Source organism: Molothrus aeneus, chromosome 2 (assembly GCF_037042795.1).
Source record: "Molothrus aeneus isolate 106 chromosome 2, BPBGC_Maene_1.0, whole genome shotgun sequence".
NCBI classification, from domain to species: domain Eukaryota; kingdom Metazoa; phylum Chordata; class Aves; order Passeriformes; family Icteridae; genus Molothrus; species Molothrus aeneus.
In genome coordinates this window covers 27,942,481-27,956,830 of record NC_089647.1, presented here as the reverse complement: position 1 = coordinate 27,956,830, position 14,350 = coordinate 27,942,481, and the positions used below count along the sequence as shown (strand labels likewise).

At 43.9% G+C, this 14,350-nt stretch overlaps 1 protein-coding gene across 1 annotated transcript; it reads right to left on the bottom strand.

The window, feature by feature from the left end:
- Positions 1-5,782: 5,782 nt before the first annotated feature.
- On the bottom strand, positions 5,783-6,313 carry LOC136571377 (epidermal differentiation-specific protein-like). The gene has a single exon (XM_066571755.1). The coding sequence runs from the start codon at positions 6,311-6,313 to the stop codon at positions 5,783-5,785; it is 531 nt and encodes a 176-aa protein (XP_066427852.1).
- Between the last annotated feature and the right edge of the window lie 8,037 nt (positions 6,314-14,350).

Below are 14,350 nucleotides of genomic sequence, written 5' to 3'. Positions count from 1 at the left end.
CTACAAACTGACTAAGGGGGGAGATCCAAGGATGGGGCACCCACATCTTCTCTAGAGAACCTCTTCCAGTGCCTCACCACCCCAACAGTGAAGAATTCCTTTGAAATGTCTAGCCTAAACCTATGCTCTTTCAGCTTGAAAGGCCATAGTAAAAAGACTCTCTCTCTCTGCTTTTCTTATAAGCCTCTTTATGTTTTGAAATGCTGCAATAAGGTCTCCCAGAAGCCTTGTCTTCTCTAGGCTGAAGTAAGTCTCTCTGCAAGTATCTCTGCCTTTCTTTGTAGGAGGTTCTCCAGCCCTCTGACTATTTCCATGGCCCACCACTAGATCTGCTGTAACAGGTCTGTGTCTCTCTTGTTCAGGAAACCCCAGGGTTGCATGCAGTGCTCCAGCTAGAGTCTCACCACAGCAGATTAGAAGGGAAGGATCATCTCCCTCATCCTGCAAGCTACACTTTCTGCAGCCCAGGATGCATTTGGCTTTCTAGGTGGCAAGTGTCAGGTCATGTCCAGTCTTTCATCCACCGGCGTTCTCAGTTCCTTCCCCACAGGGCTGCCCTCAGCCCATTCATCCCTCAGCCTACGCTGCCCCTGGTGATTGCTCTGACATCCAGCTGCAGGGCCTTACACTCAGCCTTGCTGAAATTTATGGGATTCACATCGGGCCATTTCTCAGGCTTCTCAAGGTCTTTCTTAACAGTCCCTTCCTTCCAGCATGGCCACAAACCACTCAGCTTGGGGTCATCTGCAAACTCAGGGAGGGTGCACCTGACCCCATGTCTGTGACATCAAGGAAGGCATTTGATAGCACTGGTGGCAGGACAGACCCTTGGGGGTCACCATTTGTTCATGGTTTCCATTGACCCTGATAAGGTTTATCATGAGCTCACTGTGTGAATGACAGCACAGGCATTTAGGTGCCAGCAGCACAGCACTTCTGCTCCAAGAGATGGTACTTCCTCAAGGGAGAAGAGACCTAGAAAGATTTCTTCTCTTTTATCAGAGTATTCACCTACTCACTTAACTTGCTTAGTTAGGGTGATTCAGCAAGAAGATGTGTTACCAATTAAGTAACTCAAACTGCTTCCTGCTTCTCATTTTCTGGATTTGTAGGCACATGAAAGACAGGGAAGTGATTTGTGATTTGCACAGCTTCAGCAAAGGAAAGCCCAGTGCAAATAACCTACTGTCTTTTTACAATGGAGCGACAACTTCAGTGTAAAAGGGAAGGGCTACAGATGTTATCTACCTGGATTTCTGCAAGGCCTCTGACATGGTCCCTAAAACTTCCTTCTTTCTAAAGTGGAAGCACAGAGATTTGATGAGGAGACTGTTCAGTGGACTGGGCTTTGGGGCCAGGTAAATGCAAAACCAAGTTAGCTCCAGGGAAGGGAATTCCTTATAGGAACAACCAGCTGCACACATTTCAGTGTGTCACATTTATTTTCCTGATGACCTCTACAGATCCCTGAAGGAAAGTGTCTCATTACTGCTTTTGTCAGCAGTGCTCTTTGCATTTTTTGAGATTTGATTTACAGGGATGGAGAATCTCATTTGAGCTTTGCTGTAGGATTGCTCCGATTAACACAGAGTCAATAAGGCACTGCCAGGAAAACACAGCAGCATAGGGGGGAGGAATAGTCTGACAAGGAAACCAAGAAAAAATTAAAGGAAGCATCAGGAACTGAATTGAAAGTGGGGCAGCTCTGTTATTGGGTAAAGGGAAGATGTGTTTGAAGATGCATTTGGGGAAAAAAATAAGTTGCTTCTGCCCTGCTTCCCACAAAGGCTTTTCAGTGTTGAATACATTGAAAGATGCTGTAAATTCATGCTGTGGGAATTCCAGTAGCAGATGAAATGAGTAGGGAAGAAAGCCACAGTAAAAACTTGCTAGCTTGCAAACAGCAAGTTTGAGAATTCTGTACTTGGAAAAGAGCTAGAGTTCCCCCAAGTGAATGCTAAATCTTCTAGCCAAAAACCCATAGGTTATGGCAAGTGCAGCAGAACATCCTGTCTGCTGGTGTCCTGCACTCCTGTGATGGAGGCTGCCTGGGCAATGGAGCTGCCCTGCAGGTGCAGAGTCACAGTGGCTCCTTCACAAAGCTGACCCAAAGGAGCTGTGCCAGAGCCCTGAAACACAGAAACAAACACAGCATCATTAGGAAATAACAGAAGTGGTTAATGTGTAACATCACCTTTTACTGGGCATACAAGATATGACCTTAAGCCCACGCTTTATATTCCATGTTTACCCAAACACACCTGAACCTGTTCTGAGGATGTTTCTGATCAAGCCAAGAAAAATTGAGTCTGTGTATACATCACCTCTCTGTCACAGCAATAGTGTCTAAGCTTTCTTGTTTAGACATCTATTTTTGGAATACCACAAGCCTTCCTTATGCTGCATTCTCTTCAAATGTCCATTTGCACTGTAGATTAATAATCCCCTATGTGAAGGTTTTTTGCTGACTGTTGATTTTGCAAGCAGTTGTTGTTTTACTCTTTTTAATACCATGTGTAATTTAGCAGGGTTTGGGACTTCCAGGTACAGTTTATTCCCGGATTTGCAGGCAGACGTGGCAATGCTTTAGTCTTTACTGTGCAAAAGTATTGCACAGTGTGCTTTTATAAGGGTAAACCTCATGTGAGAAGTACAGTAGGGAATGCCATGGTTGCTGATGTCTCCTCCTGAGAGGCCTCCTAAAATCTGCCATGAGGGTGAGGGGTGAGGATGACCAGAGAACATGATTCCAAGGGTACTGCTAACTGAGCAGCATAGAACTTGCCAGCTGGTCTGCACTGCACTGCACTGCACTCCAAGGGCAACTAGACCACCTCCTCACAGCGCCCAAAGTGAAGAAAATCCCCTCTCTGGTGGCCAGGAGAGACAGAGCCAGACAGGAATGTCCACTGATTAAAATCAGAGTAACAGCAGGTTAGGGAGGCAATGTAATATTTTCTTTGCCCAAAAGAAACAGAGGGAAAACTCCGAGAAATCTGGCTCAGAGACCTCCTGGCTGTAAGGAACTTCGCAGTTACCTATGCCAAGAAAATAAGATAATACCTTCTTTCCTCTCTAAGAAATGGTGGTTTTCCAAAAGGAAATATCTTTAAGTGTATTTCCTAGGAAATATAACTAGAGTCATCCAAAATAATCCCTCTCCTATTAACAGTGCCTAAGTAACATCATTATCATGCTGAGATTCTGAAAGGGATTTCTCAGACATGACCAAGGAACTTCAATAAGACTTCCAAAACAATTTCTTCCACAAACTCTTTTGGGCAGAAGGTGACATTTGCCAGTTGACTTGCCATTATAAAACGGGTGTTCTAGAGTAGGAAGAATGACAGATGCTCTTGGAATTGAATTGGGAAATCCCACTTTGGTGAACAGAGCAAGGAAACCTGAAACTGGCTGCAAAGCGGTAAGAAGTGCCCTAAAACACATGGATTCTAGGCCATCCCCATTGCACCTGCCCACCTGAGCCCAGTAGAGGAGCACAAGTGGCTGACTTGTCAGCACAGCCTGCAGTGCTTATTTCAAAATGGGACAAAGCCCAGCAGTTGATAGCACAGCATGTTCAGGGCTTCATGTGCAGATTGTGCAGATTTTCAGCAATCAGCTGCACAGAGCTGATCCTGTCCTTCATCTTTCACCAACAATGCTGTGCTCTCCCTCCTCAAGCACCAGAGTAACTGGCCTGTAGAGTTTGGGTGCTCATAAGCCCATGGAAATGGAAATAGCTTTACTCTTTGTGTTCCAGCCACAAGCTTATACTTGTCCCAGTTGCCTGCCTGTGTTGACTGACACAGCAGGGCTTCTGCAAGAACACTGGGCAGAAAAATGAGGCCAAGTGGAGTGTGATGCCCACTCCCCCCCAGTAAACAAGAAGGAAGAGCTGGTGGTAATGGATGTGGAGAAGGCTGAGGTACTCAGTGTGTTCCTTGCCTTCTCTTCACTGGAAGTCAGGTTTCCCACGTCTCTGGAGTCGCTGAAGCTGCTGGTGGTGACTGGGGGAGAGAAGTCCCTCCCACTGTAGGTGAAGAACAGGTCTGAGACCTCTTGATGAGGCTGAATAGACACAAGTTCATGGGACTGGATGACATGCATCCCAGGGTCCTGAGGGAACTGGCTGGTGTTGTTGTCAATCCATCCTCCATCATATTTGAAAAGTGATGGCCTTCAGGTGAAATCCTTGGTGAATGGAAGAAGGGAAATATCACTCTCCCCTTTTAAAAAGGGGAGAAAGGAAGATCTGGGGAACTACAGACCTGTGAGCCTTGCCTCTATGCCTGTGAAGATCATGCAGCAGATCCCCATGGAAGAAATTCTAGGGCACATGCAAGACAAGAAGGTGATCCAAAACAGCCAGCATGGCTTTACTAAGGGCAGATTATGCCTGACCAATCTGGTGGCCATCTGTGGTGGAGGGATTGCAGCCATCAACAAGGGGAAGCCAACCAATGTCACTCACATACCTCAACTTCCTTAAGAACTCTGGCATGGTCCCACATGGCATCCTTATCTCCAAACTGAGATACACATTTCTATTTGGGAAATATCCACACAGCCAGAGCATTGTGGTCAGTGGCTCTGTGTCCAGAAGCAGAGCTGGTGTCCATCAGAGCTCTGTTCGGGGACCAGTGCTTTTTAAGATCTTTATCAATGACACCCTCAGCAAGTTTGCAAATGACACAAAGCTGAAGGGTGCAGCTGACACAATAAAAGGATGGGATCTCTTCCAGAGGGACCTGGACAAATTTGAGAAGTGATTCCATACTCACTTCACGAAGTTCAACAAGCCCAAGTGCAAGGTGCTGCACCTGGGTCAGGGCAATCCCAGACATGGGAGTACAGACTGGGAGATGGTCATGGGCTGGGAGCACCTCTCCTATGAGGACAGGTTGAGAAATCTGGGGTTGTTCATCCCAGAGAAAAGAAAGCTCCAGGGAGACCTCATTGCAACCTTCCAGCTCTTGAAGGGGGCTTTATAAGAAAGAGCAGCTTTTTAAGTGGGGAAGTAGTAATAAGATGAGAATGGAATGGTTTTGAATTACAAGAGCAGAGACTTAGATTAGATGTTATGAATAAGTTCTTTACTATGAAGATGATGAGGCACTGAAACAAGCTGTTTAGAGAGGTTGTGGATTTCCTGTTCCTGGAAGTATTCAAGGTCAGGCTGGATGGGACTTTGAGCAACCTGGTGTAGTGGAAGGTGTCATTGCCCATGGCAGGAGGGTTGGAATGATCTTTAAGGCACCTCCCAGCCTCAGAGTTCATAGGATTCTGGGATTTTATGATCAATGCCTTAAGATACACAGGGTAGTTAAATACAGGGTACAGGTGAAAGTTGGCTTAGCAATAATTTAATCACAACAATAATTAAAATGTTTACCAAGCTCTCTAGTCTGGTCGCAATGGTTGTGGACAGTGAAACTGTAAGGAGATAAAGTTCTGCAGGACAGATCCATGAAAAATATTTGTAAGTGACTATACAAAACATTCTCTGGATACACAGAGACATCTCTCCACGAAAGTGAAATGTTTATATACACTAAACACTGCATAAAATAACCCACTGCTGATTGCAAAAGATTCTTTATTGGCACCAACACAAAATGGATTACAGATATTGGCAGAGGCCATTTGTGGGGCAGGAGAGCTCTCCCTTTCGGTGGTCCTATGACACTGGGGGAAAAGGCAGCACAAGCAGAGGCAGAGAACAAGGTCTCAGTTTTCTTGCTGGGACTGCATCTCTCCTCAGCACTGCCAGATTTGCATTCTAACAGCCACAGCCAGGGCGCAGGGGGCGCAGGAAGGAAAGCTTGTCATTGAACTTGATTGCCTTGTAGTTTGGAAGGTGCTCATGTTCTCGTGCAATGTATTGAAATCCACTTCCATCACCGTGCTCACACAGCAGCCAGACACCTTTCTGAACTTTGTGTGAAGATGTGGTGTTATCGTCATGTCCCCTGGTCAGATTGGTTGCTTCTCTTATTATTCTGCTCTTCCCTTGATAATCAGCATGCTCATAGAGAGTGATCTGGGGGTTGTGCAGATTTTCAGTGATTACCTGCAGAGAGCTGATCCTGTCATTCATCTTTTTGCCAACAAAGTCATGATCTCCCTCCTCAAGTACCAGTAATTGTCCCTTGTAGTCTGCATGCTGATAAGCCACCCAAGGATGGCCGATTACTCTCACTGAGGAGATACAATCATTCCAATCTGCATCTTTTAGGTTGGCAATGTTGGTGTGGAATTCTTTGGACATACCCTGGAAGTTGGCATGCTCATAAACAATGATTTTTCCCATCTCTGCAAGGCTTCTGGGTTTTGGATTTTCTGCTGTTGGATGGCAGCCTACAGAAAATGAAAACAGAAAACAAGCAATGCTTGTAAGAAGCCTTTACACACCAGACATGAAATGCTGGAAACCAGAGGGGACAAAAGGTAAAAAGGAAATGCAAAACAATTTTAGCAGAAGATAAAAATAGCAGCAGCTGTGAAAGAGTGAGGACATGACACAGAAATTTCAATTTGGAAGAAAAAAGTAAAATGAGATTTGTACACCACAACAGTTCAGTTTCATTTAATATGTATACATGCAAGGCACACCTGAGCATTTTGTTTAACATCTTAACATAAATAATAACAAAATAAAATATACAACTCATGATAAATCTTTCTGTTGATAATTGATGCTGCAGTTGAGAAATATTTTAGAAACTGGCACTCATTGTTTAGAGTAGGTTTCCTGGGCCACATAGAAAGCAATATAAAAGTAGTGAGACATGCAATTAATTTCTAAAAGGAAGTGAAGTTTTACACAAAATCGGAGGAGAAAACCTATCCTTTAAGGGCAGAAATGAACTTTAAATTCACTGAAACACCTTATTTCTCTTTTTATATGGAATTTTACTGAAATCAAGAGATTCCTTCTCTTGACATACACTGAGAAGCAATAAAGTTGTAAGCATCAGCTCTTTAAATCAGACTAAATTTCAGGTTTTAAATGTCTTCTCCTGACACTACTACCAATACACATATCTAATTCCCCACAGTCCTCTGAGTTCAGTTAAAAAGCCACAGTGTTTATTAGTAACAGCTGCAGGAACAGTAATGAGCAGTCAGTTATGGTAACAGCTCTCTCTCTAAATCCTGTAACAGTTACTGAAGCAAAGATTTACATTTCTGGGCAAATAAATGGGACTAAAAAAGCCATTCCTCTAGCTGATTCTGAGAAGGGATGGGAAAAGACAGATATCCCCAGTAAGATTGAAAGCCATAGTAATTTGGTCACATACAGTAGTATGTAAGACATGTGCATCATAATTTAAAAATATGAATAGCTTAAAGCTCACTTTTTTAGAAAAAAACTTCATGTGATTAAAACCATGTATTTGTTCACAGTTATAAAAGCATATATGGAAGCTGAGAGGACGTGAGCTCGGACTCACTGACTGATTAGTGCCTAGTGATTAGGCACTACTATAATTACTTTCTACCTGTAGAAAAGTATGAATAATGACCCATTTAATTTTGCTGATACAACATAAAGATCCCATGACCAAGATAAATTTGTAGAATATTTTCACTTTCACCTCTGAGAATTGTGTATCACTGGCCCCTCCAGCCTCTCCCTTGGTGAGTTTGTCTCTCCTGCAGCAGCCATCCATCTCCTCATGCCCTGAGAGATGCCTTCAGTCTCTGCACACACACACAGCAGACCCTCACGGCTGTGCTGCAGCTCTCAGCCCTGCACTAAAGCCTCCTGCCCTTGGCCTGCATTTCACAGCAGCTGCCCAAGAAACCCTTCCAGCTCTCCTGTGCCAAGGGTGCCTCTTACCTTGCTGTCAGCTGCAGGGCTGGGGAGAGCTCAGGGCAATTCCTCCAGTGCAGGGCTGCGGTTTGAGAAGGGCGTCTCACCTGTCTGCATTTATAGCTTGCTCAGAAGTCTTGTGCAGCACCTCAGCCAACAGCACTGAGAAATGGTCAATAAGTGAACAAAAATCATTAACTATTTTATTTAAATTTTGATCTTTCTACAACCAGTCATGTTATTGGTTTGGGTCAAAAGTCTCTGGAAGCATAAGCCCTTGATAAAACCTTAGAACTTTGGTTCTTGTTTGTCCTTCTCCTCCAGAAGCAGATTAATCACAGTAATAAAAATGTATCAAAGTACCTTGTGACACACAGGCTGTAGAATTTTTCCGCCTGTTGCAAATTCTTCTTTACCTGTGAAGCAAATATAATAATGTTAATTTTCCAAAGGATTTTGGTGGGACATGTCCACTTGACTGAGGGGGCATTTAAGTAGGTTTTAATTAAATTCTCTTCCTCTTTCTCACCTACATAGCCACTTGAGCAGCTGCAGGGGGGCAAAGCTGCAGTGGCAATATTTTTCTTTCTTTTTTTCTCTTTTCAGGTTCACTCTGTATAATATTTTCAGACAGATTCCTTGGCTAGCATGTCAGAAAGCTGTTCTGCTGCTGGAGAAAGCAATAGGATCTTCATTAGGATCTTCTTCATTCACCTAAGGTACCCCTGCTCTGTCAGGTAGGAAGTAACTGGAGAAGATGGGGAGCTGGGAAGGGAGATAGTTCATCCCTGCAAAACAAGCAGCCTGTACACCAGATCCAGCCAAATCCTCATGCTGTATATCTTTCACTGGTGTTTGGCTGAGCCCATGGTGCGCCAGATCACAAAACTAAGCCAGCATAAAAATACTTGAGACTTTGGGGGTTTTTCCATGTGGTCCATTGTTTTGCTGCTCTGCAGAGGCTGGAAGCAGAGCAATTGAAATTTGTAAATTGATATTTTGGGGTTTTGAAGATAAACAGGTCCTCACTTTATAGCAACAGCTACATGAGAAGTCCCTTTTCTGAACAGGCAAATCACACCTTTAGGACATGTTTTTGTGTGTTGTAGTGACCTCAGCCTACAGTTCAGTGCTGGAATGGGGAATACCCCATTCCACTCCTGAACCATTGTGTCCACTGTCTGATAAAGAGAATGGAGGAAGAATGAGCACACCAATGTGAGGAATGCTTGAAAGAGGGACTAAAACAGCCTAGAATAGGATGGATTTACACTGCCATTGAACAACATTCATTCTTCTTAGCTTGCTAATATGTTTTACTCATGAAATTATTCTTTTTGTTTCTGAAAAAAATAAACAAATAATGTGTAATGACATAATTAATCATGAATTAAACATTCCCATCTTTCCTAGAACCTACAGACTCAGAAAGCACCTTTGACCAAATGTATGAGCCACGAAGGCATCACAAAGCCTGAGTCTGAGTGTGTCTCAGCTATGGTACAGAGTAGTTTACATTTCTGAATTTTACATTTCAGCCAACAGTGAACTCCTCAGCCATGCACATACTCCCTGCAGAGCACCAAAGCTGGCAGTGGGGCTTTTCGTGGCTTTGAGGAAAATCAAAAGGCAATGTATGATGGAATGCTCTATGATGGAATCCTTTGCCATGTTTTTTGTGCTACTGCAAAAGCGTGGTAAAGGATCCCTGTGCTCCCATGTTCACAGAAACCAATGAGTTCCTGGTTGTCATTGACCATCTGCCCTAGTGTTATTGGATTGAAAACTAAATGGCTTTTAATGTCGTTAATCTCACCTATATGGTGCTTTAAGCACAAGGAAGTAAGTCACTGAACAATGCAGAGCACCACAGGGTGGGGTTGAGGGCTTGATATTGGAAATATTTATGGAGTTTTCTTTGTGGGTTGGGTTTGTTTGCTTTTATTCCTTATGGATCACAGAATGGTTTGGGTTGAAAGAGACCTTAAAGATCATTCCAACCCCCCTGGAATGGGCAGGGACACCTTCCACTAGACCAGGTGCTCAAAGTCCCATCCAACCTTGTCTTGAACTATTCCAGGAATAGGGAATTGCCAGCTCCTCTGGGAAATCTGTTCCTGTGCCTTACTACCCTCACAGTAAAGAATTTTTCCTAATATCTAAACTACACCTGCCCTCTTTAACCTTGAAGTCATTCCCCCTTGTCTCCCACTGTGTGCCCTTGTTGAAAAGTCCCTCTCCAGCTCTCTTTTAACCCCTTTGGATACTGGAAGGCCACAACAAGGTTACCCCACAGCCTTCTCCAGGCTGAACAACCACAGGTCTCTCAATCTTTCCTCACAGGAGTGGTGCTCTAGCCCTCTGATCAGCTTCATGTCTCTCCTCTGAACTCATTCCAGCTGATCCATGGCCTGAGACTTGTGCTGAGCTCCCCAGAGCTGGACACAACACCTCGGGCAGAGCAAATTTATGGGAAACAATGTTTTCTAAAATTCCTCTTATCCCCATCCTGCAGAAACAGTGGTGTCTCAAAATCTGAAAGTGTCAGACAAAAGTGAAAAGCTTATAAGGAGGATAAACCCCTCTTCCTCTATTGCCCTCAGCAGATGAAAAGCAACAGAAGGAGCAAGATGAACAATGACACACAGATTCTTTGAAAATGTACAGTTATGCAAAAAACACTCCAGCAGGGGAAGAATAAAGACTAAAATATTTTCATCTTTTTCATAAAACTGGTTTTCTGGGGTTTTTTTCCTTTCTTTCCTTCTTTCTTTCTTTCTTTCTTTAGAGACTATTTACTACTAGATTGCAGGGTAATAAAGCAATTTCACTTAAAGCTCTGGACGTCACATGTGCACCCAGTTCACAGTGCTGGAAAAGGTACAATGGTAGAAAAATCTAATTAACAACAAACTCGTTCAACCACCAGGTCCTGTTGTGCTCCTATCCTGCTCTATCACTGCAGATATCTCAGTTTGTATCTCAGTACTCATCTGGTTTTACTTCTTACTTTAAAACAAGAGGATTAAAAAACCAATAAAATCACACATGAGGTATACCCTCCCCAGTTTCTGTCTGCTGTTTTTGTTTGGTAGTTTTGGACTCAAGGCAGCAGAACACTGGTTGCTTTATTTTGGAGGTTTGGTTTTGTGGTTGGAGAAGGTGGTATTTTGGTTTTTCTCATTGAGCAGTTGTTACTGCTAGTAATGTAATTCTTCATCACAAAAATAAAGTTTCTTTCCCACTTTTCACTCTCCAGCTTCTATTTCTCAAGCAAAACAGCCTCCAAAAATGCAACATAGGAACATGCCACTGGACCACAGAACCCAAAACTGTGAACAGCCTACATGCTAATAAATGCACTCACTACCGAACCCTTCAGGGAAAAAAAAAAGGCCCTTATTTTGCCAAACTCCCCTTTTTTTTGCTTTCCTCTGTTTGCTCCAATTCCCATTTGCTGCTCTTCAGTACAGCAAAATAACACCACTTTTTCAGCAAAAAGAGAGATGACAGAATCCTATTGGATGACTGTTGCGTATTCAGTCACAACACCAGGAGTAAGCTCCAAAGAAATTGTGCTGGAAAGAGAGACACAGCAAACACAGACTGACAAAAGCCTTATAAGTCCCACATTACAACACACAGATGTCAGAAAACAAAGTGAAGATCTTTTCTAACTATTATTTCCTTTCCCAAGTCTCCTCTTCCCAGATGAAGGAAAAGGCAACAGGTTGTCTGTGAGTAACTGCTATTTCAAAATGTCAGAACCCAGCTGGATTGTTTTTTGGGTTTTTAAAATAAATCTACAAATCGTTTTCCATGGAACAGTTGCTAAGCTGGACTCCACAAACACCAAGACCCATGCTCAGCAGTGGGGAGAAGCCAGGGGAAGGCATCACAGACCCTCAAAAGGTCTTAGCTTCCCAGCACCACATTTTGCATCTACAGCTGCCGTTTAGAAAATTCATCCAGCATTTAGTTCCTTTGGCGTTTAATTAGCAAGCTGTGCTCCTAAAGCCTTTGTTGTCCCCATCCAAGCACGTGTGACAGACACGGACCTGCCCTCAACCCAACACTAGGTGTCACTTCTGCGTCAGAAATGCGACAGAGCAACGGACACACTTCATTTAAAAAACAACCCAGAGGACATCAGAATTTTCAGGGGATCTCTGCACCTACAACTCTTGCTAAAGTCGTGGACAGGAAGTTTTAAAATTTCACATTTCTCAAACTACGCATCTAAAAAGCACCAGAAAATATTAGACAATGCTTTGCCAAACTCAACATAGCAGTGACAGGAAAGTTTCTCTTCTCCCCTGTGGGTGCAAAGGAACACTTTCCTAAGTGAGCAAGGGACCACGATGCAGAGAAGCTGCCAGAGTCTGCTCTGGCCAAGAGGCCTGTCTGGCGGGGCTGTCTCTGGTGCCACTTTGGTGCTGCAGGTGGAAGAGCTGCTGTGCTGCTGTCAGACCTTCCTTGCCTGCCAAAAGACTTCAGAGCAGCAGGAGCCAACTCAGAGCAGAGAAAGTGGCAGAGTGTGTGTGGTCAGGGCTCTGAGGCAGGCTAGGGCATGAAGGAAGTACTGGCAAGAACACAGTAAAAATAGAAAAGATACAGAAGTGGGGTACAGAGGTAGGGAAAAGGGCTCCCCCTGGGGACACGTTGACTGCAGTAGGACCATTTTATTGCTGTGTCTTACAGAAACTGAAGGAGGAGACCAGAAAGGAAGAGGCAATGGGCTTAAAACACAAAAGAAAATGCTTCAGGAATTTAAACATAGTTCTTGTGTGTATCCACAAGACAGCGTGAAGACCAAAGGCACCATGTGGTTTAAAAATCAGTAAGTCACAGGCAGAGAAAAAATTTACCAAAGGCTCTAAGACAAACATACTGATGCAACTTCTGAGTCAGACATTATTTCAAACAGCAGATTCCTAGAGAAAATGAGAGTAGCCACTATCTGCTTGCCTGATGCTCTTTCCATGAAGACTCACATCAGGTCACCACCCCTAGAGCGTTTCCCTAGAGAAGGGCTGAACACCTTCCATACCTGAAAGACCTCAGCACACACAGGCACAACAGGTAAGAGCCTGAGACCCAAAACTTGAACTCAGGGTGTTGCAACTTAAGAAAATTCAGAATCATAATGAGGCTCAGCAGCTCAAGAGAGGAAACTGCAGTGGTGAAGCAGAATAAACAATGACAGCACAACCACTTCCTTGACAAGGATGGAAGCTAATGAGGAGCACCGTGGCTAGAGGTATAAGGACCTGAAAGCACATTTTCATTTTCTGGCTGGCTGGTAAAGCCATCACCAAGAGATTCTATGACTTCTTTGCGTTCTTAAGTAGCAAATAAATACAACACTGAAGGAAGAAATACAGCAGAAACATATTAAGAAATATGGGTGGAAAAGCATGTACTGAACTACCCTCTTCAACCACTCACTTATGGCTCTGTGAAAGGTTAGTTTGTATCCTGTAAGCCCAAGAATCTGGTAAAGGTCATGCTGGGATCTCTTACAAATTTTCATTGGTGATAGGCCCTGCTACCACTGTGTGCATTGGGAAAAGTGAAAAAACAGGAGAGCATGATCATTTACAAGATCTTCAACTCCCCAGTCTAGCATTAGGGTTAGGCCTGTTGTGAGCAGGGGGTTGGATTAGGGACATGCAAACATCCCTCACTGCCTTTACACGAAAGTAGAATGTTTGGTACCTGCTACCCACCCCTGCTGTACAACTGAGCTTGGTAACAGAAAACATGGATGTGGCTGGAAATGCAGACAAGGATCATGATGCACACAGAGCATTAGCACAAACTGGTTTTGGACACCAGAGAGAGAGCTGCAGAGCACAGACAAAAACTGTGCATGGAACCAGAATTCAGATCCAGTGAGCCAGCTGGGTGTTCACTGCATCAACACCCCACTTCCAAAGGCAGCTCTCAACAGGACAGTCACACAGGACCTGGAAAGAGGCAGCTCAATCCTCACTAAGCCCTGGGAGACTAAACAGGGACTGTGCTTAGGTGAAGGTTCAGCCTCAGCAAAAGTAGAGCAGATATGCTGTGAGATAATTTGGCAGGGAGAGGGGGAAGAAAGTGAGAACAATTTCCAGGGAAAGTGAACAAATGGTAACAGCCAAACTACCAGCAGGGACGGGGGAAATGTGGGATAGGGAAGGACACCAACACAAAGTCAAGAGGTTAAGCAATATTGCAAAGGAAATTGAGTCAACTAGGAAACCTAGGAGAGGAGAAGCATTAAGGAAATCTAAGGATGAGAACAAGGGAAAGCCAAGCAATGGTAGTGTGAATATGAACAGAGAGGAATGTGGTGCACCAAAGAGGCAAAGGAAATCAATGGTGAGAACAACAGCAGAGAACTGGAGAAGGGAGAACAGATAGACAGCAAGTGAGGCACAGCATAGGCATTGCTTTTTCTTTCACCAAGCAAAGAATCTGACAGAGAACTGAGATAAGTAAAAACCAAAAGACATTGCTGACCAGCAGTGTGGGCAAGCAGGACAC